The 27,052-nt window shown below is 42.5% G+C and overlaps 1 protein-coding gene across 1 annotated transcript; it reads left to right on the forward strand.

Moving 5' to 3' along the window:
- Nucleotides 1-2,121: 2,121 nt before the first annotated feature.
- PPP2CA (protein phosphatase 2 catalytic subunit alpha) lies at nucleotides 2,122-18,080 on the forward strand. The gene is made up of 7 exons (XM_032124970.1): nucleotides 2,122-2,436; nucleotides 13,441-13,650; nucleotides 14,167-14,340; nucleotides 14,521-14,610; nucleotides 14,896-15,057; nucleotides 15,810-15,928; nucleotides 16,667-18,080. The coding sequence occupies exons 1-7, from the start codon at nucleotides 2,335-2,337 to the stop codon at nucleotides 16,737-16,739; spliced, it is 930 nt and encodes a 309-aa protein (XP_031980861.1). The 5' UTR covers nucleotides 2,122-2,334; the 3' UTR covers nucleotides 16,740-18,080.
- Nucleotides 18,081-27,052: the final 8,972 nt, after the last annotated feature.

Below are 27,052 nucleotides of genomic sequence, written 5' to 3' on the forward strand. Positions count from 1 at the left end.
GTCTGAAAAAGAGCTATGACTGAGTCTTTTCAAACAAGTGCTCCTTTCTTTACCACTATGTTCCTGGGAACCAACGGTGGAGTTGGGAACCATGACAGTTGCTCTCAAGACAGCAGTGATTGCTAATCTCTGAGGAGTCTTGATCCACACTAGCAGGAAGAAACTATTAACCTGGCTTGTTTGCCTATGAAACTGCAACTGAAATCCTGCCTTGTTTTATCAGGTAGGTGTGAGGAAAGCACAGCTTATGTGAATGGTTTGCAGTGTGATCCTCAAACATCTAACTATGCCAGAAAGTCAACAGTTATTAAAGAAAATGAACTTTAGCTTGGCAAATTACACAAGAGTTGATGTTATTGCTTCATATTCTTTGCTCAAGACTGTTTTGGGAAGATATGCTACAGAGCGAATTCTTGAAACTCATCACTTCTCAATGAATGGTACTTTTCCTTCTACAACTTCAAGCACAAAACAAAGGCCATCTGACGATGGGAACCTGTGTAGGAACAGCAAAAATATTTTGGAAGATAAACAAAACCTGAGTCAGGTAATTCAAACCAACTGATGTGTAGCAGGAGACTATGATACCAAGAAACCAAGACTGACCCATGAAAGCAAATATTCCTTACCCCTTGCTCACGATGGAATTCTTAATTTGCTTCAATAGTAGGCAAAGAATTTAATAAGCCAGACTCCATATTAGGCAAGAAAAGTAACACAAATTAACTAGGAAAAGTCATTGTGCCCCTTGAAATTAACAAATCAACATTTTATCAACATTCTGACCCATTTAAATGAAAAAATATTACTTTTTTTTACTGATCATTTCATGCCTTTTGTAAGTTATTTAAGGGAAATCTTCCTCTATAATTTAAGATGCAGATTGCAATAGAATACATAATCCATTAGAAATTGGTGATGTATATTTCTTACATTCTTTTTAATTGCAACTTATCGCTGTCTTACTGACATATTTTCCCTTAGGTAGCAAGTGTCTGATTACACTAAGGTAGCTGAGGTCACCACTAGTTTCCTGAAAAAATACCACCTTCCTGAAAGTTTCCTGAAAGGTCCACCACTAATTTCCTTTACTGAACACTTACACTGCAGTTCACACATTACTTCTGTCTAGACTTCCAAGAACTCTTTCAGTATAAATTGTTTTAAAGAAATGCAGCACGGCCTTTTCAACCTAAGCATTATCTAGTGGTACAATTACAATGGTATTTAATGCTCATGATTTAGAAGGGAAAAGCTTTATTTCAAAGTACCCAACACCAGCAAGCGCCATCCACTTCCCTCTTCTCTGACGGACACGATAACTGGGCTCAGAACTTCAGAATCACAGAATTGTTCGGGTTGGAAGGGACCTCTGGAGATCACCCAGTCAAAACCCCCTGCCAGGGCCGTGTCACCTGGAGCAGGTGACACAGGAACGTGTCCAGGAGGGCTTTGAAAGTCTCCAGAGAGGAAGGCTCCACGCCCTCCGTGGGCAGCCCGTTCCAGTGCTCTGCCATCCTCAACGTAAAGTTCTTTCTCGTGTGGAGGTGAAACTTTCTGTGTTTTAGTTTACGGCGACTGCTCCTCGTCCTGTCACCGCAAAGACCCTCCTGGCACCCGCCTCGGAGATATCTATATGCATTAACTGCAGCGAGAGCCATAAACACTGTGGAGCCGCACAAAGCCCTCAGATACATCGCCTCCCGACCCCGCAGTAGGCGCTTGGCAGGCGGGGACCGTGCCCCGCCTGTGCGCCGCGAGAAGCCGGCGCTCAGCACCCGGGCACACGAGGGGCCGGCACCGCCATATCGGCGACCCCTCACGGCGGTGCCCTGGCTCCCGCCTCAGCGCTGCGGCCGGGCGGGGCTGCGCCGCGCCGCGCCCCTCAAGCAGAGCCCCCATGGGAAGAGCGCCAGCCCCCGGGCCAGGAGCAGAACCGGGAACGAGGACCGGCACGGAGCACGCCCACCCCTCGCTCCCCGGCCGGGCGCGAGGTCACTGCCCTCACCCGCCCCCTCCCCTCAGAGCGCACTCGCGGCCCCGCCCTGGCGCCGCGCACGCGTCGTCGGCTCCCGCGGCGTCCCCCTCCCCGCGGTGGGGCCGGGGCGGTGACGTCAGCAGCGGCGGCCATTACACGGTGCGGAGTGAGGAGCGGCAGCGCTGCCGCAGCCGGAGCGTCCCGGGCCGCCCTCTCCCCGCGCTCGCCCGCCCTGACGCGTCGCGGCCGCCGCCGCTGTGGGGAGCGCGGATCGCAGGGGCCCGCGGGGCGGTGCGGCGGCAGCAGCAGCAGCCGGTGAGGAGGAGGAGGAGGAGGAGGAGGAAGGGGAGAGCGGGATGGAGGAGAAGGTCTTCACCAAGGAGCTCGACCAGTGGGTGGAGCAGCTCAACGAGTGCAAGCAGCTGTCCGAGGGGCAGGTGAAGAGCCTCTGCGAGAAGGTGAGGCGCGAGGGGCTGCGGGGAGGCGGCGGGGCCTGTCAGGGAGCTGCCGGCGGGGGCGGTGCCGCTCAGCCGGGCGGGCGCGGGGCCCTCGGGCGGGCCGGGGGCTCGGCGCGGCCCGGCGGGGGGAGCGGGCCGGGAGCCGGGGCCGGGCGAGCCGCGGCCCCTCGGCTGTGCTGGAGCCTCGGCTCCGCCTCCCATTCGCTCAGCGCCTCTTAAAATGGCGTCGCGGCCGTGATGGATCCTCGGGAGAGACCCCCGAGAGACCCCCCGGTTAAAATGTTAAATCAGCCCCCAAAAGCGTGAGTTATTACAGTGGAAATAAAAGGTTGTGGTAAGCGTTTGGAAATTACAAGCGATGAAGAGCTGCTGTTTTGATTTTTTTTTTTTTTTTCATGATATGAATAACCACAGACATGTTTATAGCTAATTGAAGGGTAAATTTCCTTTGAGGTTTTGGCTTCCCTCAATAAGGTTCTGGGTTGCACGAAATTCACAGAATAAACATTCGAGATCCCATATAACTATATATTTTCGTGGTGATGGTTTGAAAATGTTGAGACGTGGGTGTTACAGAGCAATGTGTCGATTGAGACGTTTGTAGCTTAGAAAGGTTGTAAAGCCAAGTCAGGATAGATTGCGTTTTGGAAATTAAGGAAAATGTTGTTCTGGTAGCATCCAGAGGCATTTTCCAGTTGAATTCTAGTTCTGGTTGTAACTTAATAGTTGAGGGTTGTTGTTGTTGGGTTTTTTGTTTTTTTTGGGGTTTTTTTACTACTGAAGGTTTTATGTATTCCTGTATTTCTAGACTGGAAGATGGAATATTTGTGAGTTGTTTGGGAAGTGGATATTAACGAATACATGAAGTTATTGATGTACTTGCCACAGAAAGTACTTAGAATATTTTAAAATTGGAATCATGCCTTCAAATACTACATCGGGTTGTTTTGGAAGCAAATTGTTTCAAGAGGACTGTCTATGATCTTAGTAAAGAACTTGCAGTGCTTTTGGCCAGACAGGCTTTTGCTCCAATATAGATTTTAGTTCACTTGTATTCCAGCAACTCAGCATTGTTTCCATTTGATCCAGGCTGTGTATTTTAAACGGTGTTGCAAGCAAGTGGCAATGTCACTGCCTGGCTATTTCCATGTGCGTCTCCAATGACAGTGGTCCAGCTTCTTCCTTGTATTGCTTTGTGCGAGAGGCAAGTATTTCACTTGCCATTGTTTATAAACTGATGGGTATTGAGTCCTGAATCTCACAGGAGTGGGTGCATATGGCCTCATTTTGTGGGGCTGTATGGTAACTTGCAGGACCATGAGGGATGTACAAAAAGCTTGCAGTATGCTGGGGGTTTTGGTTCAGTGAGGAGCAAGCATACAACTAGAAATTCCTTACAGGAGATACAGTAGTCCCAGTCATCAGTGTTGCACAAGATGACATTTTCATTTTTTTTCCCAGTGGAGAATAGAAATGAGCTGTATTTATGGATAAATGTGTAACGCTCCTCACCGAGATAATGGTAAACGAAAAAATAAAAGAAAACTTTATGTCTGACTAATGTGTGTTGAGATGAGAGGCTATGAGAACGTGAGAGCAAAATCTACCTGAACAATGTCATTTAGCAGCAGCCTTCATGTTGGCTGAGTTGGGTGGCTGTGAGCTCTGGGTAGGGTGACAGTTCCCTCTGTGTGCTGGGTGTGTGGTCAGCACTGTGCAGAGTTCAGCCATGGGGCTGGTGATGTTAGGGAAAATTGATTTGTTGCTGGTAACTACAGGTGGATTTACTTGGACTTTCTGCTAGGAGTAGTTAAGTTTCTTCATGGTTGCTGAGGCAAGGAATTGGAAGTAGGCCCTTGATGTCCGAGTTTTCCATTTTGTCTCTGCTGTGTTCATGGAAGTGGGGTGTGAGCTGAGTTCTGCACCTTCCTGCTGAAGGACAGCACTTGCTTTAATGTGTTCCCATGCTCCCAGCACCGACTCTCAGAAATCTCTCTGGGTTGTGCTTTGTTTGGACTGTTTAAGTAGTTTTGTGGATGTAACCACACCAAAAGGCTGTTTTTGCATGAATGGCTTAAAGACAGTGTCAAATACAGCTATTGTTCCAAAGGACAGATGAGGACCCTACTAGGTATAAACTGTTCTTCACCACACTGAATTGTAGCTAGGGCTAGTTAAAATAAACAATCAAAAAAATTCAAGGGCTTTTTCCTGATAACACTGTTTGATTGGATGATCTCCCTGACGAGTATTTCTTGATCTGCTGGGGCTTTGTGTGTGCAGGCTGGTGCCTCTCTAATAAGGACAAGCCTAACGGCTTTCTTGTATTTCAGTATTGATACCTGAAGAACGTAACAGCTTTTTACAAACACAGTAATTGTGTGGCCATTTGTGCATCCCAGTTACTTTCTTGGTGTGTCTTTCACTGAGCCGGGTTACCTGGGTGGTGGTGGTGGTGGTGGGAACTGGGGAGAAACATCTTCGAAGTCTAGAAATAATTTGTAACCATGAATAATACATTATACTTCACAGATGATTTGAAATAATCAACCTCTGAGTAGCAGTTAAATTATTCTAGACTTAGTACGTGCTCTGTATTTAATGTTACATCAGTTGAGTGACCGATTGGGTGTGCTTCAGCATTTGAGAAGAGCAAGTTCTAAAGAAGTGGTCAAAATATACCCAGTCCAGTTACATGTCAGCAGTGTTTGTCCTGTTAGTGCTGAATTGTTTATTGGCAGAGGAGAAAGAAAGTCTTTTATTGCCAGGTGAGAGTTTTTCCACTGGCCATTTTGAATGAAAGGATGCTGGTTTAGAGTTTCTTTTTCATACATTGTGAGGGTAGAGGGAAATGGTCTTGTCTCGTCTGTGTATAAATGCCCTTTATCACAGGAGCTAGGGTGTGGTACATTGCTCAGGAAGGTGGGATGACAGTCTAAAATTGCACAAAGGAGTGAGGTGAATTTTTGGATAGCGTTTGTTTTGGTTATTGCGGAAGGTATCTAGTGCAGGTGGAGGCAGAGATGTCAGAGTCACTGTCTTGAAAACACTACTCCATAATTAGTGAGTTTCAGTATGGCATCCAGTTTTTGGAGAGAGAGATGACTATTTGGTCATATATACTGTGTAGAGTGTTTAGGGTTCTTGAATTGCTAGTAAAACACCTTTGAATGGGCAGTGCTGCTAGACAAAATACTGTAAACTAAGTGAAGGGCTGATACTGGTAAAGGCATTCAAGGAGCCTTGATTCAAGCTTTGACTTCTGCAGTTTTTGATCTGTAACAATGATATTGGTTACATCTGCTTTTTGATTTGTCACCAGTGCTAATATTCATAGTGTAAATATGTTTCCAGGCCATACTGTCCTCTGGTAAGTAGCTTGTTCATGGTGTATTTTTATAATTTTTTTCCTGTTGTAGAATTTTGACTTTAGCGCCTGATCTTCCAGGTTAGGGGTTCTCTAACCAAACATGCTTATACCCACTGCAGCTGTGTGAGTTGCTCAAACTCATTTAGCTTATGTTAAGTGACTTAATTCTGAGAGGACAAGTATGTTACTAATGAAACTAAAGCCTCTGCAATCAAGGTTCAGTTCCTCTAATGTATAGAACTTACATGTTTTGTGGCTCTCACTCCTGTGTTTCAAGCTGAATTGTCTGCCCGACTTCTTTTTCAGACAGAGGCACATGTTCCCTTCTACTTCTCTGCTGTTCAGGAGTTATCTTTCTTAGCTGATTACTTTTGGCCAGGAGTGAATGTTTTAAACTGTTTCCAGTTGCATTTGCAAGGGCTTTTTCATTAGCTAGCTTTTGCATTCCCATATCCATCATGTATAACTAACTATTCTTCAGACTAAGATGATTGGGAAAATTAGTGTTCCTGTCTGAACTTGCTGTAAATCAGCCAAGAAACCTGCCCCAACAGAATTCCCAGGTAGTGAGAGTGTGGGGTACCCTGTGTGGTGGGCTGTGTATTGGGCAGGTTCTGTGTCCCTCCACCCCTGGCCCTGGCAGAAGAGGAATGTGCAGCATTGCAGTTCTGCCTTAGCACTGCACTGGCTTCTGGATTCTGTAGCAAGGGAGCTCTGCTGCCAACGGCAGGAGGGCCCCTCAGTAGCTGTTCAAGGGGCTCTGGGAGACCAGAGAGTGGCTTAGGGCTGCTTTGTTGAACTTTCCCAGGGATTGGGTCACTGATGGGGCCATGTAGTTGCACCTTCTGTCTCTGAAGAGTTTCGAGTATAGTGTACAAAGCCTATTGTAACATTTAAATAACTGTGTTTTAGATTATTCTGGAACACTTTAAAAAAAAAAGTCTTTTCATGCCCAGTGTTCTGATTTGTTGTGATGGATTTGTTGTGGTTTTTTTTTTTTTTCTGGTGGATTTTGTTTTGGTTTGGGTTTTGAGTGTTTTTTTTTTTTTCTTTTATTGTGGTTGATAATGTAAAATGGAAATTATCTCTTTCCACAGAAGGCATTTGAAGTGTCAACCTCACCAGCCTTCTCACCTAGTCCGGATTTACATAGAACATCTTGATGTGCATATGAAAATTCAGTCTTGAATGTGCCGCTGATTGTAGCATCAGCAGCTTTCTGGGTTTTTTCTTGTTTGGTTTTTTTTTCAATTCTAGTAAATCCTGTAAAAATTGAGTTGTGCTGGCAGTAAGATGTTTGGTTTTGGTTTTTTTGCTTTTTAATTGCAGCATTAGTTGTGATCAAGTAGGAGTGAAAGATACTTTTGTTGTTTTGGGCATAGCTTAAGCTAACAGCAGTAAGCACTCCTAAGTCAGAGCGAGTTCCTACTTGAGTTCTACCAGTTTAAGGCTGGAGATATGGATGTGGCTGCAAGACTGATGTCCTCTTCCAAATCTACCTGTGCTAAGGCTGTTGCCTCCTCAGATGTGATGACAGTGCTGCTCTGTGATTGCTTCTGAGACATTTTCAATTACTCATCTGGGTTGCCTTGCCCAGCACAAAACCCAATCCTGTCTGGCTGTGTCTGGCAGGAGTTCACAAGGCCTCGTACAACAGATCTGTGTGAGGGGAATCAGAGGAGCAGGGATTGAATTTTCACCCTTGCTTAGGGACCCTTAAACACTAGACCTGTATTCAATAATGCTGTTGTTAGTTGTTTTTCTTCAGGTAGTATATATTAAGCTGGAAAAAGTCTATTCCTGACTAAAGAATGAATGCTGGAGCTCAATTACTCAGTAGCCAGGTCTCCAGGATTTCTGCTGAATGTCTTGAACATGCCTTCCAATACATGTTTCATGCTTGCTGGTCGGCTCTAAACTTTTTCTTGAGTTTTGACATGCCATCCTCCAACTGGTATCCTGACCTGTAGCATGACTGCCAAGCTGTGTTGGAGTTACTGGAACAAAAGGGTTGAGAACTTCTAGTTCATTGCATGAAGCTGGACTTGTGGATATCAGGCATAACTAGTTTGGGAGTAGGTTTAGCCTATTTCTTTTAACAACTTGAATGATTCAAAATGAATACAGCTTGTTCTACAGACAGGACTGAAAAACATCCCTGTAAGTGGTCAGCTTCCTGCATTGCTGTCATTGCTGTGTTTCTTGGAACTCCCATGAGGCAAGGAAGGCATAAAGGTTCTTGAGTTATTTGCCTTCTTATGTTTTTTAAAAAAGATTTTTCTAGATTATTTTTCTTCAATTTAAAATTAAAGATACTAAGATCTTTTGTGTGAAGCAAAATAATGACATCAAGTTCTTTCAGAAGATCCTGTTCCTATCCCCACTGCTCTTGTCAACTACTGCTGGATAAATACCCTTTCCCCCTTCTTTGCAGATTTGCTTCTGAGGGAAAGAACACTCATCAGTTACTGAGTGTGTAAGACTGATCTTTTCAAATGGAAATGTTATGGGGACTATCAAAGTTTGAATGGTGTCAGTCCTTTTGTAAGGTAGAGAGGGTTATTTGGCAGAAGTTTGCTGCTTGCATGCTTTCTTGTAGATCATCTAGAATTTACAGGAGACAAAGGAAAGTGGTTGTCTTATTTAATCTTACAGCAGTCCTGGCATTGGGATTGCTCTTTTGGTTGGCTAAGATCTTGTATTTAAACTGGTCTCTCTTCTCACCGAACAGAAGAGATTAGGAATGAAGGTGTAGGTGCTTGTCACAAATCCAGAGAGAAAGCAGATGTATCATCTTCTGTCCCAGCAAAAGACTATTTTGCAGCTCAGACTTTTATGTGGATGGAAATCCTGGTTTTACTTACTTTGGAATACTAAATAATTAAAAGTCACTGGGGAGCTTTGTATTTTAATTTTGCTCCTACTTATACATTCACATTGAACTCCTTAGTGGATTCTGAAGTTCAGCATAAATCAGTTTCCCATTTGTGTCATGTGTAATCTGACTGCCATGCCCCCTTCACAGAAGGGTTTTATTGGAGGCTTCATTTATCTGATTTTGTTTAAAATGTAAGACAGTGAATGAAAACACTTTTGCTTTAAAAAATGAGCCCATCTCTTGTCTGAACCTGCTCTCTTTCCTCCCCATGTAAGGAGCGGGGGAAACCTTTAAATTGAAAAGCATTGACTCTGCAGAAGAATTGCTGACTGTAATGGATGACTTTGCTTGGAACTGGAATCTCTTCCAGGTCATGATATTTGGACAGCTAAAACCAGTATTCATCCCAATTAGCTGATCATTGTGTCTTTAGTCACATCCTGTGCACCTTAGTGACAGGAAATTATGGGTGTGGTTGAAGTCTTCAATCTCATCAAAATATCTTTATGGTAACTACAAATAACTATTTCTTGGTTACAGTGGATGTTTCTCATTACATACTTTACTAGACAGCATGGTGGGCTGCAGGTGTGAATTCTGGTCTGCCAAGAATGACATGTTACCATCTGCAAACATGACTTTGGAGCTGTGTTGTCTAATTAAAATAGTGGTTGTATTTCCTTTACTGAGTTAGTGGTAATCTTTTGATGAGTGCTTCATAGTGCTGCTTCAAGCATTGAATTCTACACAGACACAGTGATGTTTACTGTTTGGTTTGGGTCTTGTCATTTTCTTTTATGTGGCCCAGAATTTTTCAGGGTAGATAATTGGGCTTAGTTGTCAGAGCTCGTGCTAGAATTTGGGGACCTAAGAAGAGGTTGGAGTAATTAAGAAATATCTGGTATATTCTGGAAACACAGAGGAATTTGGATACAGATTAATTCAGAGGATTTTGCAGAAATGGACCACTGGAAATTATTTCTGTGAGCCAACGTTGATGATGTATGCTGCTCATGAGGGAAACTTGCTTATCCTCAGCACAGAGTGAGTTGAGGAAGTAATATGGATGGGTTATGGCTTTTATGGCACTTGACTCTGAGCCTTAATTTGTGGCATATAGGATAAAAATATATGGAGGGAGCAGGGGAAGTAAGAGAGATGTCTGCATGCATACAACCACTGCATCTCATTAAATAAACTGAGGATCTGAAAAATCATATGGTAGTAATGTTAATAGTCATCTTTTCAAAACTCTCATCCATGGTAGTTCATACACTTGGATCTTGTACTGTCTTAAAATGATGAAGCTGATCTTTCCATTTTAAGAACAGCTTTTTGCTGAGATGTGCTTTGTAAGCAGAGGTACCAAAGCAGCTTGGTACTGTTAAGCTGGGCCTTTAGATGATGTGCAACAGGCCAGGTATGGTTTAATTCTTAAGTACTAGGTTGTGCTTTTTATTGTGCTACTCTTTATAATAAAATGAAAATTGGTTGTTTTCTTGTGTGTTTAAACCAATATTGGTTTTATTCTTGTTGAGTTTTGGATTATACAAGTCTTCTCTTCACAGTGAAATGACTGAGTAAGCCAGTATCAAGTCGGAATGAATTCCAGTCACTATGACTAAGCTGAAATGTATTTGATACGTGCATATTGTTTGAACTTTGAGATTGTTCTGAGTAAAATATGTAACTTCCCACCTCTGTGTTTATGACACAGTGTTTATGTTTATGACAGCATTGCACTTGGTGGTTCTTATACTCTTCTTGTTTAACTGTCTCACAGCTGTGTGTTTTTTCTGTATTAGACTTTATTGGTAATTGGCTGTAAAATTAGCATTTATCAACTTGAAGTAATGTTTTCTTTGCAGTCTTATTCTGTATCTGTTTGCATTTTGTTTTGAAATGTGAGTGTAGTGCTGAAAAAATAATTAAACTGATTCAGAGGCGAGGTCTTACAACTGTAATATAGTAGGTTGTTGAGAACAAGTTTTTGCTAAGTACCCCACACCACAGAGGTTTGACTTGTGGTGGTATTCTACTCTGTAAAAAAGATTAATTAAGTGTTGGAGGTGTAGAGAAGTTCAGGGCTGTCTTAATGGTAAGAATTTTTAAGAACTGAAAAAAGGCAGAGATACCAAAGAGTTAGTAAGTACTCAAGAGAATCTGTTTATGAATTTTGTAATTGTTTATCCTGATGATAGGCAGTGAAGCCTGGATGTTTCAAAATGTTGATGTCAAAATACTGCAGTGTTGCACTATTATCCTTTGTGGCAATAGGTCACTGGGTTTTTGAAGTTCAAGGGGTGGGGTGTGTGTGTGTGTCTTACCTAGTTCTCCTTTGTCAGGTGGTTGGATCAAGGAGTTTTCTACCTTCTACTGAAGGATGCTGAAGAGTGCTCTGCTGCTTCCTCTCTGTGAGGAAGTGTAGGAGAGCTGCTGGTGGGAAGTGCATTTGTTGGAGGGGAGGATGGGTGGGGGGAGGGAGTTGTGTGATGTGGTGAGTAAGCAGCAGAGATCATGGATCTCGATAAAAGAATCAATAAAAAGAGGGAGTGGAACCAGGTGGAGTTCACAGGGCTGTGTTTGATCTAGTACAAGGTCAGGGGCACAGGTACTGTAGGGGTAGTATTAGTGATTTCTTACCATTGTGAAATTATAGCATTAAATGTAATGTTGTCTTACCAACTTGTGTTTGTATTGTGTTACAGTATATTAAAAGTCCTTGTTTTGGTGTTTTTTTTTTTTTTTTTTGCTTTACCTTTATATAGGAATTCATTTAATGTGGAAGTTGGGATATAGTAGACTGCTTGTTGGTGGCTTGTTTTCAGGATGTTGTTTTTTCTATCTTCAGCTCTGCTGAAGCTCTTTTGTAGAGCCAAGTAGAGTGTTTAAGCACTTGAGGTTGTGCCACTTCTAATGCTGTGGGACATAAGACTGTAAATGAACTAAGCAGTTCCTAACACAGTGTTGCATGGAGCTGGCTTTAGAACATGGAAATGTTGGAATCCCTGCACCAGCATTCCTCCACTGCAGGATTTAAGCAGAGGTTGCTGTTTTGCATGACCTGGAACAGTCTTTTTCCATCAGAGTAGCTGACTTCTCTGTGTTTTTGGTCATGTGCGTATCTGAGTGATTTAATATTTCAGAAACTGAGGAAGCAACAACTCAGTTGCTGAGAACTCTGCCATTTTCAGCACAAACGCTGCATACCTTTGATGCAAAATGAATGCTGCATTCTTTGTGCAGTGCTTCAAGTGTGTTAAGAAAATCCAGTGGTAGAAACATTCTAATTAAAGAGCAGGGGTTTTTTTTATATCGAAGTGCTGTAAGCATCTGTGATGTTCTCTGTCAAAAGGAGAATTAAGCTGGCTAATGCTTCTAATGTAAGAGAGTATTAGAAGAGGCTAAGGCTGTTAAAACACCTTCAAAACATCCGGTGAGTGTCACTGCGTTAAAATTAACTCAAGTCAGGCTATCTTAAAATAAATCTGCACTTTTAGCATCAACCACAAGCCAGGAATGACCTATCTTTAGTACTGAGCACACTGTATGTGGAAACTGTCATATGTCTGCAGAGTGACATCTAAAGCTTTGTGTTGTGCAGGGTGCTTAACCACACTGCATTTTTGCATTTCTTTGCAGTGTTGAATGAAACATTGAATTTAATGAATTTTCCATCGTTAAACTTACATGTTGCTTCTGTTTGAAGTGGTGACTGTGGTGGTCAGCCAGGATGACGTGTGGGGACAGTGAGACCACTTTTGGGTGGGAGTGTCAGCCACTGTCTTGTAGACAACTTGGATTATAGAATAGAATATAGTTTTTATATATTCTCTTGTAACGGAGGTAATGAGGTAAAAAAGGATCCTTTTTGAATAGGAGCATTGACTATTGAAAAACAGGGAAGTCTTTGTAGATGGTAACTAGTAAACTCATTACTATTTATATTTCTAATACCTTCTTGATTTAGCAAATCATTGTGGCATGTGTCTGGTGACTGTTCTGAGAACAAACTGTAACAACTGTCTTGCATTATTTCAAAATTATCTTTCTGGTGCTATATTTAGCCTGTGCTTCTTCATACAAATTACCTTTGTCTGCAACTTATATATATAACACAATTTTTTGGGAAAAAAATGGTGATGACAAAGATCTTACCCAGCTTTGGTTAATAAAGACACAACTTGATGTTTGTGTTTAATCACAAAACTTGTTGAGAAAGCTTGTGCAGGTAATGACTTGCTCTGTAATTGCTGGTACCTGTGGATGTTTGTTTCATTCTGCTTCATGCAGGACTCCCTGCCCCTTGCAGGTAGGTTGAAGATGTTTGTACAAATGGGTGCCAAAGTGTTGGTAGTGTTTTGACCATGTCTGAGTTTGTGCGCTGAGAGGTAAGATGTTGGCAGGATTTTTAGATTTAATTTTTCAAAATACTTAAAAACTTCTTAAGTTGCAGTAGCAATGATCATTGTTTTATGCTTCACAGAACCATTTTTGTAGAAAGTCTGAAGTTTCACTTAAGATACCATCCTTAAGGAGGGAAAAAAGCCACTCAACTACTAATTACTTGTACAGGGTTTCATAAAGCAAAATGCTGTTTTAAATAAAAAAACTTTTACCTCAAGTGCTTCAGAGAAGGAAGGGACAAGAGGTCCTAAAGAGAGCAGGTAGCAGAGTTGGAAGTCGTAGAGTGTGTTTTGAATAAAACGACTGTTAATAGACAAACTCACAATTTATGTGCTGTTTTGTTTTATAGGCTAAAGAAATTTTAACAAAAGAATCCAATGTACAAGAAGTGCGATGTCCAGTCACAGTCTGTGGAGATGTCCATGGACAATTTCATGACCTCATGGAACTTTTCAGAATTGGAGGCAAATCACCAGACACAAACTATTTGTTTATGGGGGACTATGTTGACAGAGGATATTACTCAGTTGAAACAGTCACATTGCTTGTAGCTCTTAAGGTAACTTTTCTTCTCAGCTGTACAGTTTAGTGTAAAATATATCATTACTATCCTGACTACACTTAATATCTGTTATGATTTTCATAATGCATAACAATGCATTGGTATTAGAGGTACCAAAACTGACTTCTTGGCTGTCTTAGTTTTCTAAGTCACTTCTTAAAAAAAATTCATGTTCAGGTGCAAGCCTGAGCTTTATCTAAAATGAGTGTTGAGTTTATTTATTACTTGACTAAGTAGCAATTTAAGAATCTGCTTGGAGAGATCAGCTTAATGCACAGGTGTAGTGAAGTCCACTAGTAATAATAAATACAACTTGTAATTAATCTCAAAAGTATTTGGCAGTTGAAGATTTCAATAAATTATTCCTTTTTTTTACCTCAAAGGTTATAATTGAATCTTCAGAAGGGTTTGGTTTTGATTGCTTTATTGACGTGTGGCAGGGAATGAAAAGTGCAAATTCTGTTCTGGGGAAGAGTTACTCATTGGTGCTCTAAAATAATCTGTTCTGTTTAGGTCCGTTACCGTGAACGTATCACAATTCTTCGAGGGAACCATGAAAGCAGGCAAATCACACAAGTTTATGGTTTCTATGATGAATGTTTAAGGAAATATGGAAATGCAAATGTTTGGAAATACTTTACAGACCTTTTTGATTACTTGCCTCTAACTGCCTTGGTGGATGGCCAGGTATGTTGACATTTGACAAAGTTGAATGTTTTTCATTGTAAAGGGAGCTCTTAACACTGCATTCTGTCAGTTCTCATCTTTAAGGGAACCTCATGCAGATTTTCTCCTAATCATTTATTCTAAACTGTTCTAACTGCACTGATTAATGCAAATAAACTTCATGTATGTTAACTCTTGCAGATTTTCTGTCTACATGGTGGCCTCTCTCCATCTATAGATACACTGGATCACATCAGAGCACTCGATCGCTTGCAGGAAGTTCCCCATGAGGTACTTTTTTTTAAGCCAATGAGATTGATGATTCAGTATGTACTGGGGTGTTGAGTTCACAGGCTGAAAATGAAATTCAGATCAACTTAGCAATATTAAAGTGCCTGTCTTCCTGTTCTGGATTTTTTAAAGGAAAAATGAGGGGCATCTCCTTGCTTAAACAAAGAAACATACTTTTCAAAGTGCTGTGCAGGGGTGGTTTGTGTGCAAGTTTTTTGTGGTTTTGTTGGGTTCGGGTTCTTTGCACTTCACCTCTGAAACATCATCTATCTACGTCTCTTACAGGGTCCAATGTGTGATTTGCTATGGTCAGATCCAGATGATCGTGGTGGCTGGGGAATTTCTCCTCGAGGTGCAGGTTACACATTTGGACAGGATATTTCAGAAACCTTTAACCATGCTAATGGCCTTACGTTGGTTTCAAGAGCTCATCAGTTGGTAATGGAGGTGAGCAGGGACAGCCTGTGTGTTCAAACTTTGGATTGTGACCTTGGTCTGATTATTCCATGCTCTGTGTGTCAGAGATGTGCATCTGCTGCTGTGACAACTGATGATCCAGCTGAGAGGCTTCCAGAGACTTGACCTTGACAGTATTCATGTGCTACTAAAGGAGTTTGACAGTGGAATAACCTTTATTTTGGCCTTGTTTTCCTGAAAATTTACAGTAATATCCCAAATCAGGCTTTGGTACTAGATGTGGTATTGCATTTCTGTGTAGATAAAAAGGTTTTTAAATATGTGTTCCTTGAAAAAAAAGGTGTATTTTTTCTTTTTAGCTTGGATGTATGCTTTTGTTCTTGGCCTCTAGTTATTCCTAGCAGTTCAGATGTTTAAATGTGTGTCTGGATTCTGGTTTTGGTGATCACAGTTGAAGGTTCAGAGTAGACTGTGCACTTCAGAATTGCTGTTTTAACTATTTAATGTTAATGCAATGGAGAAATCTTGCTAGGTGGTTTGTTTCTTGGTTTTTTTTTTTTTAATATCTAGCTCATATTTACTAGTAGGAGGCAACCTATGATGGCCAAAATTCCTTTACCCTTTTTCTCTCCAGAAGGAAAAAAAGACACGGCCTTAAATTTATTTAAAATAACCCTATAAATGCCACTTAGAGCTGTGTGCATTAAAAGATTGGTTTCTAGTCAGGTGGTTACATGGGGTACGTGAACTTGGTTGTCATAATTATTTTTTCCTTCCTCCAGGGGTACAACTGGTGCCATGATCGGAATGTAGTAACAATTTTCAGTGCTCCAAACTATTGTTACCGTTGTGGCAACCAGGCTGCAATTATGGAACTTGATGATACTCTAAAATACTCCTTGTAAGTATGTTTAAAAATGAGAATTACATTGCCTGTGATTTTAAAATACCACTTAATTGTGTTAAAGTATGGGGGTTTTTTCCCCTCTATGCTTCTGGGAGGTGGAGTGAATATGGAATTGTTGGGTTAGTCTTGGAGTCAAGCCTCTGGAACAGTTGCTGTTGAGATCATCTCTGTCAGATTAAAGTGAGACTCCTCATTTTTGTTTTGTATAATTACCTGGATTTTAATGAATTACTGTGTAGGGATGTGATTTGAGAGCAGGAGTAGTCTGTCACATCTAAGGTAATGCCTTCCTGTTGGTCTCGGGCAGGAGACTTTCGGAATCTTTGAATTCTTCAGATGTTGGGATGTCAGCTTTTTGAATGAGATTTCTAATTGACTACTGCAGCAGCAACTTAACTAGTAAATGATGCAAAAGCACTGTGCAAACTGCCCTCTTTGATAATAACTGGAGACTTTAACTTTCTAAATAGAGACTAATGTTTGACCAGTTTGAGTCTTAAAGCTAAAATTAATTTCTCTCCAGACCTTCATGGTAAGAGGAATTTAAAATGTGATGGTTATAAATACGTACTAATGGGAGTGGAAGAGCTGTAACACTTGTTCTAGAATACTTAACTTGGTTGATAAAACTTGCAAAGATTCACCTGTACTAAACCACTGTAAATTCATAGCTAGAACATATGTGAATGTAAGCTGAGCTCTTGTGTTTTCATCGATGTCTGTGCTCTTCAGTTTGCAGTTTGACCCGGCACCACGCAGAGGTGAACCGCATGTTACTCGTCGCACCCCAGACTACTTCCTGTAAAGAGATTTTAGACCTGTACAGTATTGCCATGAACCATATGTTGACCTAAAGAAAATGGGAAGAGCAACAGTAACTCCAAAGTGTCAGAAAATATTTAACATTCAAACTTTGTTTTCACATGGACCAAAAGACGTGCCATATTCAATACAAAGCCTCTTGTCGTCAACAACTGTGACCACTTTAGAATGAACCAGTTCATTGCATGCTGAAGCAACATTGTTGGTCAAGAAACCAGTTTCTGGCATAGCGCTATTTGTAGTTACTTTTGCTTTCTCTGAGAGACTGCAAATAATAAGATGTAGACATTAACACCTCGTGAATACATTTAACTTTCCATTTAGCTATAGCTTTATTCAGCATGACTGTAGATAAGGGTAGCAGCAAACAATCATTGAAGCTTAAAGAACACTTTTAAAATAAGTACCAAGGCCTCATATTTGTTCTGAAACTGTTTGTTTGTTTTATTTTCAGGGAATACTGTTTAATTTAATTGTATTGATTATTTTTTTTGTCTGCACTCAGTTCCCTTTTCCACTCTGCCCTACCATATTGTCCCTTGTAATTGTCCAAGGATAGTGAATTACTTTGAACAGAACTGTTTTTTTCTGTAAAACAATGTTACTGCAGGACAGAGCTGCAGTGTTTTTCATAATAAACTTGTGAACTAAGTATGGAAAAATGTCAAAATTCTAATTGCATCTCAGGTCAACTGTGGTTTAATAAACTAACGTGTAGCTGGATGGGTTTTATAAACTTGCATAGAAATTTCCACCTTAAAAATAACTAAAACTGAGGTGATACAGAGTGTGCTGGAAAACTCTGACTTTTGAATCCTGTCCCAGGAAGGTGCCTGGGCTTGTGTCTCACAGCTGAGAACAGCTTGCTGGTTACTCACGTGTTGCTCTTTCCCTCTTGGTGCTCTACTGAAATACTCAGAAATGGAAGAATATAGGATCACTTAATTGATTGTGTGTGGCTTTATTTCAAGTGTAAATCTAAGTTTGAGTCATTTACAATGTAGGTGCTAATACTTAAAATCATTTTTCTGAAAAACTTAAGAATAAAACCAGTTTTCTAAATATTAAAGGAAACAACTTGAAGTTTAGTACTATGTGTATTTGCCCAAGCTTCCATTCTGAAAAATAGTGGTACGTGGTTTATGTTAACTTCTGTTTAAATATTTCCTTTCTACTAACTTCTTCAAAATTGGAACCCTGATTTGATGGTTTGGTTCAAAACAGAAATTCAAATGTTGTGCCTTCTTAAAGCTTGTGCGTTAAACTTCTTGGGTACATCTAAATTATGTACCTGGCTGTTCATTTAATAGACTCCTAACGTTCATATTGTTTGAGACTTTTAAGTTTCTTGGGCACAAGTAGATTCTGTAATAACATGGAGGTTTGTTTTTTACACTGCTTGTTTCTAAGGGAATGCACAGAACTTTTGCAAATGTCTGAGACTCACCTGGAGGTTTAGTCCTAGACATGCTTTTTGGGGCTTTCTTGATTTTCTGAAAAGCTGGAGGACCACTTAATTCTTTAACTTGGAAAGAAGATGCTGCATTTCATCAAGCATTATTTCATCCCCTTTCAGAAAGCCTCAAGTGATTGCTTTTCCTTCAGCAAAATTTGAGCTTTGTCCTGTAGGTTGGGTTCCAAATGGCTTCTGGAGAGCTCAGTCTGCTGTAGTTTGATCTCTTACAGGAAGAAGTGCATGCTAAAAGTAAGTGCATCTGAAGTGGCTTTTTTTAGTATAGTGGGAGCTTTTGCTTTGATCACTATTAAAATAATCCTTTGCTGAGAGTAGTTCACTTTCCAGTCCTGTCACTTGTCTTTCTCTGTGTTTGTGTAGATGGGACTTTGTGCTTTCATTGACACCATTCCTTCAAGAGGAATGACTTTGCCCTATTTTCTGCTTTCCTTGTTGCTTTAATTGGCGTGACTCATCTCCTCTGGCGAGGAGCAGTCCTTGCCTTGCTTCAGTTTCTGTACACAAAGCCAAGTGGTTGTTAGTAAAGTCCATGGACAATGTTGGAGTCACTCCAGTTTTCGTGCTTTCCTCTATACTTATGTTGACCGCTTGTGTGAAGATGCCAGTGAGAAAGCCACGTTGTGAGGAAAAAATTGGTTGTGCTGATGGAGCGCTAACCAGCTAAAACCATGTTTGGAAGATGCAAGAGAAGAAACAAAGCTTCAGCTATAAATAATTGGGGTTTGATTTATTGGTAGCTGATTGATCAGTTTACCTGCACAAAACTTCCTTTACTTCAGCCTCTGAGCGTGGTGGCTGCAGAGAAATGAGATGTGTTGGAGATCAGTGGTGATGTTTCCTTCATCTGTACAATGACTGCTGCATTCCATGAAATGCAAAATAGGCATAGCTGGAAATCCCATATTGTGGTGGTTTATTCCAGTGTTTAAGTGGGAATGTCACACCCAGCTCTTAGCGGGGAGGGCTTACATTGGGGTTCAGATTATTAGATGGCAGTTGGGAATGAAATGACACTTTTCCATGAACCACTCCTCTTTTTTTATTCTTTCTCAGAACTTGAATAGCGCCAGGAGAATGCTGGTGTACAAAGGGGGGGAGGGTTTGGAGCTTTCCATATTTCATTTTGTGTAAGTCATTGGCCATATCAGACATAGATGGATGTTTGTCCAAGGTAACCAATGTGTGTGACTCACCTGGTGCTCATTTCAGATTGTTTCTAGCTGCTGACACTTCTATACACACTCAGTATCCCTGCTCCAAGTGCTTGGGCCATGTTACATCGTTTAGGTCTTCTGATAATATCCTGGCAAGATACTGGATGCATGGGAGAGTGCAGACAGAGTTGTTACCTCCTTCCCCATATGTCTGGATAGTAACAGAACATATTCTGCCCTTTGAAAGAGGTGGTATGGGGACATCCTGCCCATGAAAGCTGTGGCATTTCACGTACCTGTATCTTGGTCTGGTTCCTGTCAGAAAAAACTGCTGCGAGGTACCAATACCTACCAATCCATGTTCCATGGGGTTTATTTTGATTTTATAATAGTAAACTGAAGCACTGAAAGTCTTTTTTAGAAAGCAGTTGTGTTTCAAGGGCCTTGGGTCAAAGTCTGCTCTGACAATTTAAAATTCGTCCTGAATCTTAAAGGATTTCCTCCTGTACAAGACAAAACCAAACCTGTTATGCAAGTGCTGGGTTTATTTTGGGCCTTTTTTCATAGTTGAATAAACACATTATTTTCCCCCTCTGACCTCTTCATTTCCTTAGTAATACTGGAGTGCAGTTCCTGCTCTTGGAGGAGCTGTGACCTTGGGAGGGGGCTGAGGAGTAAGTACTCTTTTTCATTCAGGAAAAATGATCTGTAAAAAGATGCAAGTGTGATCACAATTTTGAATTTCAAATTAAATGCTGGTCCACATTCAGTGAGTTGAAGGTGTGCCTCCACTCATCACCTCCTTACGCACCTATTCACACTCATTTATTGCTCTAATTGCTGCTTGTTTTGTCTGGATGCAGAACACTCCTGGAAGCTCTCAATGTGTTTTAGGGGTTGTATAGGTTACAGCAAATTTTGCCTGAGAAGTGACTTTCTACATCTTCCATGCTTTTTGCAACCATATTCATGGTTTGTATGAGCTTGGATTTTTGGAGCAAAATGTCTGCAAGCAGGGGTTTTTGAAGCCTTGTAGAAGGCGTTGAGTGCCTTCTGTGTGCTACAGCAATCATGGCACAGAGTGGTGTGCTCTGCACATTCTTCTGGGAGAAGGTTGGAAACAGGTCCTAAGTGTTAAGTAAAAATCACACCGGACTCTGTGGAAATCTTTTGGTACCCATGAACACACCAACAAAGCCCTGCAGTCAGCAGTTCATGAGTCAGCCTTCTGTGGTTTTACAAAAGGTTACTTTGGTGCTCTAATTCATTTGGCTGTACTCCTTTTGGATGGGAATAAAGGCAGGCTGCTTTCTTGAGCAAGGGACCAGAGTGCTTTGGCATATGGACAGCAAAAAAAGGCTGAAACGACGCTTTTGGTTTTAAATTAAGCAGTGCTGTATGTTTTAGCCTTTTAAAACCTGTGCTGTGCTTAAAAGCTTTATTCTTTAAAATGGGTTGAACTACTGATCTCTTAATTACTCTCTGGTGAACAGAACTGCTTTGGGATGGAGACTAAAATGATTGCTGCTGGTATAAATAATGTATAAACCATTAGTCGCTAATAGTACCTGTGACTGGTGATGGAAGAGTGTGATCAGGGTGAGCATCCTGCATGAGAACTTGCAGGAAAGTGATTTTGAGGAGAAAACTCCATTTTGCAGCTACTCTATCATTGCACAAGGTCGTATAAATTAAACTAAATCTTTGCTTTTGGTTGTCTTGACTTCTGTATTCATCTTCCTCTGTAGATTTCCCCTAAACACATCTGGGTTTTTAGAGGTTAGGTTCTTTTGGTTTGTTTTTGTTGCTTTAGTTTGTTTGTTTTTTAATTTCAATAAATCTATAAGCTGTTTTCCATATTATGCGTTTAAAACTGAAAGTGCTGAACTGTAAAAGATGAGTATCCTGCTTACATTGATAATTGCATGATTGATTGGGCTGAAAGGCTTTAGCCTGGCTCGCAACTGCCTTTATTTTTCAGGAGTTTGAGAAAACACGCCCCCACATCCAGATTAACCGTAAACCTTGCTGTGAAAAACCTTCTTTGTTGTGGCCATTAGTGCAGAAGTGGGCAGTGATGGCTGCTCTCTTGTGCTTCCTCAATCTATAAGGAAAACGCGGGGGGTGGGGTGGACCTGGAGAAGCCCTGTCTGGGAGGATCCTATGGTGGGTGTTTCATTCCACGCTTGACCCACTTTACAGCCAGCTCTGCTCCTTTTCCGCTGCTGTGTTTGTCCTCGGGGAAGAGGAACACACCCGGCTGCTGCTGGAGCAGGGACAATGCCCAGGGGAGGGAGTGCCACAGCTTCCTGGGAGAGAGAAAGGCTGGTGCTTGGGTTCTGTTTGTCTGGTAATGAGTTTATCCAGCTTTGGCTCAGCCATCTCAAAATGTTACTGGACTGTCCCTTTCCCCCCTGGAATCCCCTTTAAAAAGCTTTGAATGCATTTTAAAATGCTTGGCTTCTGAAACACACTATATTTATTCCCATGGGCTTTGAAACCTCAAAGCAACTGCTCATTATCATCTGTGGTGTCAGAACCAGCCCAGAATCTGCTTTTTGGACTTTGAACGGCTCCAGCGTTGGAGACCAGTGCCAGGCAGCCCTGTAAAGCTAACCCAGTTCCCTTCCCCTCGTGCTTATATCAAGGATATCTACAATTTTATACGGTACCACTGAAGGTCGTTCTCAAGGCCACGTATAGAAAGTCTGCTCTTTACATTTTCTTGGAATGCCCGGGAGCGCATCTCTCCGGGGCTGAGCTCGTTGACGGCTCCCGTCCCTCGGAGCGAGCCCCGGCGCCACCGCGTGGCACTGCCCTGCCTGTCGGACCGGCGTGTCGTGACCCGCAGGGCCGGGAACTGCTCTGCTGTCGGCAAGGCTGAGACGTGCACTGGCCCTAACGTAGCTGAAGGTGGGTGACCCTCACCCTCAGCAGACGGAGGATCCGGCTTGGCTCCTCCAGAGTGCTCCAGATGATTTCAGAGGATGCCAGGGCAGAACTGGAACAAGAATCATTGTTTAAATATGGGGAGGTGGAGTGAGGGTGAGGTTAGGAAGTAGATGCTGCAAATAGGTTTGAGGTACGTATTTCTATTTTCAGTCTTCCTCCTCTTCATCTTCATTTTTTTAAACTGTCTTGAATCCCCGCTGTTATGTAAGGGGAATGGGAGTGCTGTTACAGGAAGAAATAGAAGCTGATAAAAAAATCTCACTTGGTGTCAGCTTGACAGGATTTGGTTATTGGGTTTTGTCAGTCCATTGGTGTCTACTCTGCTCTCAGAGTCCCCACCTGCTGTGCTGGGTCCAGCTCTGGGACCCCCAACATCAGAAGGACGTGGACCTGCTGGAGTGAGACCAGGGGAGGCCATGGAGGTGCTCTGAGGGCTGGAGCCCCTCTGCTCTGGAGCCAGGCTGGGAGAGCTGGGGGTGTTCACCTGGAGAAGAGAAGGCTCCAGGGAGACCTGAGAGCCCCTTCCAGTGCCTAAAGGGGTTACAAAAGAACTGGAGAGGGCCTTGGGAAAAGGGCCTGGAATGACAGGACAAGGGGGAATGGCTTTAAACTGACAGAGGGCAGGATTAGATTGGATGTTGGGAAGAAATTCTTAGCTGTGAGGGTGGTGAGGCCGTGGCACAGGTTGCTCAGAGACATTGCAGCTGCCGCATCCCTGAAGTGTTCACGGCCAGGTTGGACAGGGCCCTGACCAACCTGGTCTAGTCCACAGCAGAGGGTTGGAACTGGATGAGCTTTAAGGTCCCTGCCAACCCAAACCATTCTAGGATTCTCTGATTGTGTAACCTGGACTATCACCTAAGTGCTGGGCTCTGCCACCCACCATTTCGCATTGCTGGGGCACAACTTGTATGAAAAGTAACACCTTCTCAAGGATGCTGCTTTAATACAAGTTTTGATGAAGTAGAAATGCAATAATAAGCTTTTTCAGACTTGTGTTGAGAACAAGAATTTTCCTCTTCTGATGCTGCATTTTTCCAAGACTGCTTTAAACAACAGTGGCCCAGGCCTTTGAGCTCAGCAGTGTCTTTCTACCATCTCTCTCACATGAATAATTCTGATGTTTTCTGGTTTTACACTGACCCAATCAGTTCAATTATTTTCAAACTTGTTGATCTGGTTGCTTGTTTTAAAAAATGTTCGTCTTTTGTATTCCTGAAAAAAAGGACGATTTTTGCAGCAAGTCTCATTCTCCCCTACACGTAGATAAGATTCTTTTTCAGATTCCATGGTCATACCTGGCTCTCTCCCTGACTTGCTCTCCCTGGTTCAGTGAATCCAGGATGAGTTCTGTGGATTTTTCCAATTTATCGATGGAGCAAAGCTAAGCTCTTTCACGCCTGATTGTCATTAGACTTTGACAATCCCACATCATATTTGTATTGAAAAATAATCAGTGTGTTATCTCCATAGTCTCTAAATCACCACCAGCAGCTAAAAAAATCTGTTTCTCTGTCAAAGTGGAATGTGAGCTGCTCTGAAGAGTGGGGGGCACAGTAATTTTTGCCTAAGAGAAACACCCAGGAAGGGAATCTGAGGCTGTGGAGCAGATGCAGGGCTGTCTCCAGGTGGCTGCTCCCTCATGTTCAGCGTGTTAAACGCTCTTCCCCTGCAGCTGCGTGGCTGCTCAACTGGCTGTGCCTGCAGCCCAGGGATGCTGTGAGTATGTAGGTCAGAGCTCTTCTGGATCTGATTAAGGGTTAAATCAAGCTCAGTTGCACCAATCTTTTCAGGTATTTGCTTTGGCGTTAAGCTGCTCCCTTCCTCCTCCATGTTCTCAGTAGTAAAAGGCCCTTAATTGTAATTTACCTGTGGCTGATACATGGTGTGATTCTCTGCACTCAGGGAAGCAATGCTCATCTTCAGGATTATTTGCAGTGCAATCATGACCAATGCGCAGAACAATTGAAATTGGGCCACCCCTTTTTTAAGCAATCTTGTTCTTTTCCTCACAGCTTTAGCCAAGGATAGGGGTTTTGTGCCATTAATACTGACTGACTCACAGCACTTGGGCTACCGCTGCCGCAGCAGCTGCTTTATCACAACAGATAACGGGAAGCATCTGGAGTGGCTGGGGAAGTTCATTGTATGATATGTAGGGCACAGTGGGAGGTGCTGTCATGTGATTATGGCATATCTATGACAGCCATCTGCCTCTTTTTGGGGTGTGGGGTGTTTTTGCTGTTTTAACTTTCCCAGACTTCTGATTCAACAGTAGAATTCAAAGTCCACTGAGGACTGAATTTTCTCCTTTGGAAAGCTGTACCAAGTATAAAGCTCATCAGTAGTATAATTTTGAATTTATCCACAATTATAATTAAGCATAGAATTTAGCTTTCTGCCTGTTCCTAGATGCCATTAGATTTGTCTTGTGTTGAGAGCAAACCCCATCCCCCCTTTGCTGAGCCTGATTTGCAGTCTGTGAGTTGTGCTTGCTGGTCACGAGCCAAATCAGAAACCTTGGTCTTTGGCAACATTGGGAAAGGGGATTTAGAATTTGTAGATATGTTTTCCACAGGCCACCTTCTGTTATTGTCTGATTCTCTAAACCAAGGAGTTTTAATATAATTTAAAAATAATAATTTAGGGAAAATAAAGGCAGTGGTTTTTAGTGCACTGAATGTGATCCTCAGCATTGGAGTAAGAGATGGAGTGATTGAGGAAGAAAGAGGTAAATGCAATGCTGATACAATCAAAAAGTCACATTAGATGTAGTTTGGAGGGTTCACACTCTATGTATGAGACACACATAAATTAAAAATGAAAATTAGGTCCCATTAAATGGTGAACTTATGTGGTTATCAATACCAGGACCTTTGAGGAACTCCTGTTAGTGTCCAAGTCTGCTGCCAAGCATCACCTGGCCCCCCCTGGCTGCTCACTCAGCTCTTAGGAAGAGTTCCAGGGGAGCACATGTTACAGAAGCACACAGTAATCCAGGCTGGAAGGGACCACAGAGGTGACCTGGATTCACCTGCAAAGTCAGATCAGGTTGCTCAGAGTTGTATTCAAGTCTGCTCTAACAAGCTGCTCAGCATCCTAAAGCCCATGGAACAAGCTTCCCAAGCCAGGCAGTCATCTCCAACAGCTTTTTGGAATTTATAGAGAAGCCTGTTCTAAGTGTTATGCTCTGATGTAGAACAGCCTGGCTATCAGCTGAGCTCTAGGAGGTCCTTCCTGGCTGAGAATCTCTTTGAGTCTTCCATCTCTCCAGAGAATCAGCCCCAACCAACAAGGTATTTAATATTAAATGCTTCTCCAATTGTAGTCTCACTTGTTATGTGAGAAAAATACTGGCACAGGTTGCCAGAGAAGCTGTGGCTGCCCCACCCCTGGAAGTGTCCAAGGCCAGGTTGGATGGGGCTTGGAGTAACCTGGGATAGTGGAAGGTGTCCCTGCCCATGGCAGGGTAGGTGGGACCAGATGAGATTAAGGTCCCTTCCAACTCTTATCATTCTATGTCTACTCTCAGATGGAAGGGAAGGGAGCAAGGGAGGGGAGTAAGCAATACTTGACACTTCATTGTCTTGGCTACTGAACTGAGGAAAACAAGATTCTGAACTAAGAAATTCTGAATCTTGGGAAAATTCTTTGTGTTAGAAGATATTTTCCAGTGGGTCTGGCTGTCATTTGCTCAATAAGGTGTGGGGTGCACAGCCTGGAGCTCTCAGGGACCCCAAGGGAAGGGAAACCTGTGACTTATGACAGAATCATTAAGACTGGAAAACATCTCCAAGATCACTAAGTCCAACCCTTGACTGATCACCACCTCGTCAACTGGAGCAGAGCACTCAGTGCTACGTCCCGTTGTTTGTTGAACACCTCCAGGGATGGTGACTTCACCACCATGCCAGTGCTTGACAACCCTTTCAGGGAAGAAATCCTTGCTGATGTCCAACCTGAACCTCCCCTGGTGCTGCCTGAGGATATAAATGATGCTGGACTCTGCAGTCTGGTGCTGTTGCAGGCATCAGTGTGCTTACAGGCACCCTGGCTGTGTCTGCATTGGAGTGATGCGAAAACATGCTTTTTGGTTCTTAAAACATTTTTATTTAAGATTGGAAGTAAAGAAAATTGCCAGAATCCTGTGTTGTCACTGTGGAAATACCTTGCCTACTTGAAAGCCATTTTGCCATGGAGAGCGGACACAAAACTGAGCTCAGCAGCAGAGCACGGAGCGCGTGCTGTGACAGCACAACACAGTGTTCTGGACACCTCACAGCGATGTGAGGGGTCATACCCTGCCCTTCCTCACAAAGCACAACCCTTCACATCTTCTTTTCTTGAAGACCCAGTACCTGTCGCTTTCTAGTCCACACTGGTGACCTTTCAGCTGTCACCTGTGCTGGGCACAGCGCTCAGGTGGAACTGTGCTAACACAAAGGCCTGGGCTGTGTTTGGGTGCCCAGCTCTGCTCCTCGGGCCAGCGGCTCCTAGCACAGCTGCTGTCTGGAGATGCTTTAAAGGGCTGAGCTGGAGCCACCTGAAATTCTTGGCGGGATCTAGGGCAGATATTCTGTGAGCGCCACTCAGAGCTAAATCCATTTCCGGCTCCATCAAAGGTCCCGCACGTGTTTCCACTTGAGGAAGGCTGGCTGTTGTTGGAACGATTTTAAACTAGCCGGTTGTTCAATGTTGCTTTTTTGGCTAAAACGT

This window comes from Corvus moneduloides, chromosome 15 (assembly GCF_009650955.1).
Source record: "Corvus moneduloides isolate bCorMon1 chromosome 15, bCorMon1.pri, whole genome shotgun sequence".
In the NCBI taxonomy this organism is placed as follows: domain Eukaryota; kingdom Metazoa; phylum Chordata; class Aves; order Passeriformes; family Corvidae; genus Corvus; species Corvus moneduloides.

What these genes read in the sequence shown, in the direction of transcription:
- PPP2CA (XM_032124970.1), top strand. Translation starts at nt 2,335, where the DNA reads ATGGAGGAGAAGGTCTTCACCAAGGAGCTCGACCAGTGGGTGGAGCAG. An exon ending in TGCAGGAAGTTCCCCATGAG is followed by an intron (nt 14,611 to 14,895) that starts GTACTTTTTTTT and finishes CGTCTCTTACAG; the next exon opens with GGTCCAATGTGTGATTTGCT. An exon ending in CTCATCAGTTGGTAATGGAG is followed by an intron (nt 15,058 to 15,809) that starts GTGAGCAGGGAC and finishes TCCTTCCTCCAG; the next exon opens with GGGTACAACTGGTGCCATGA.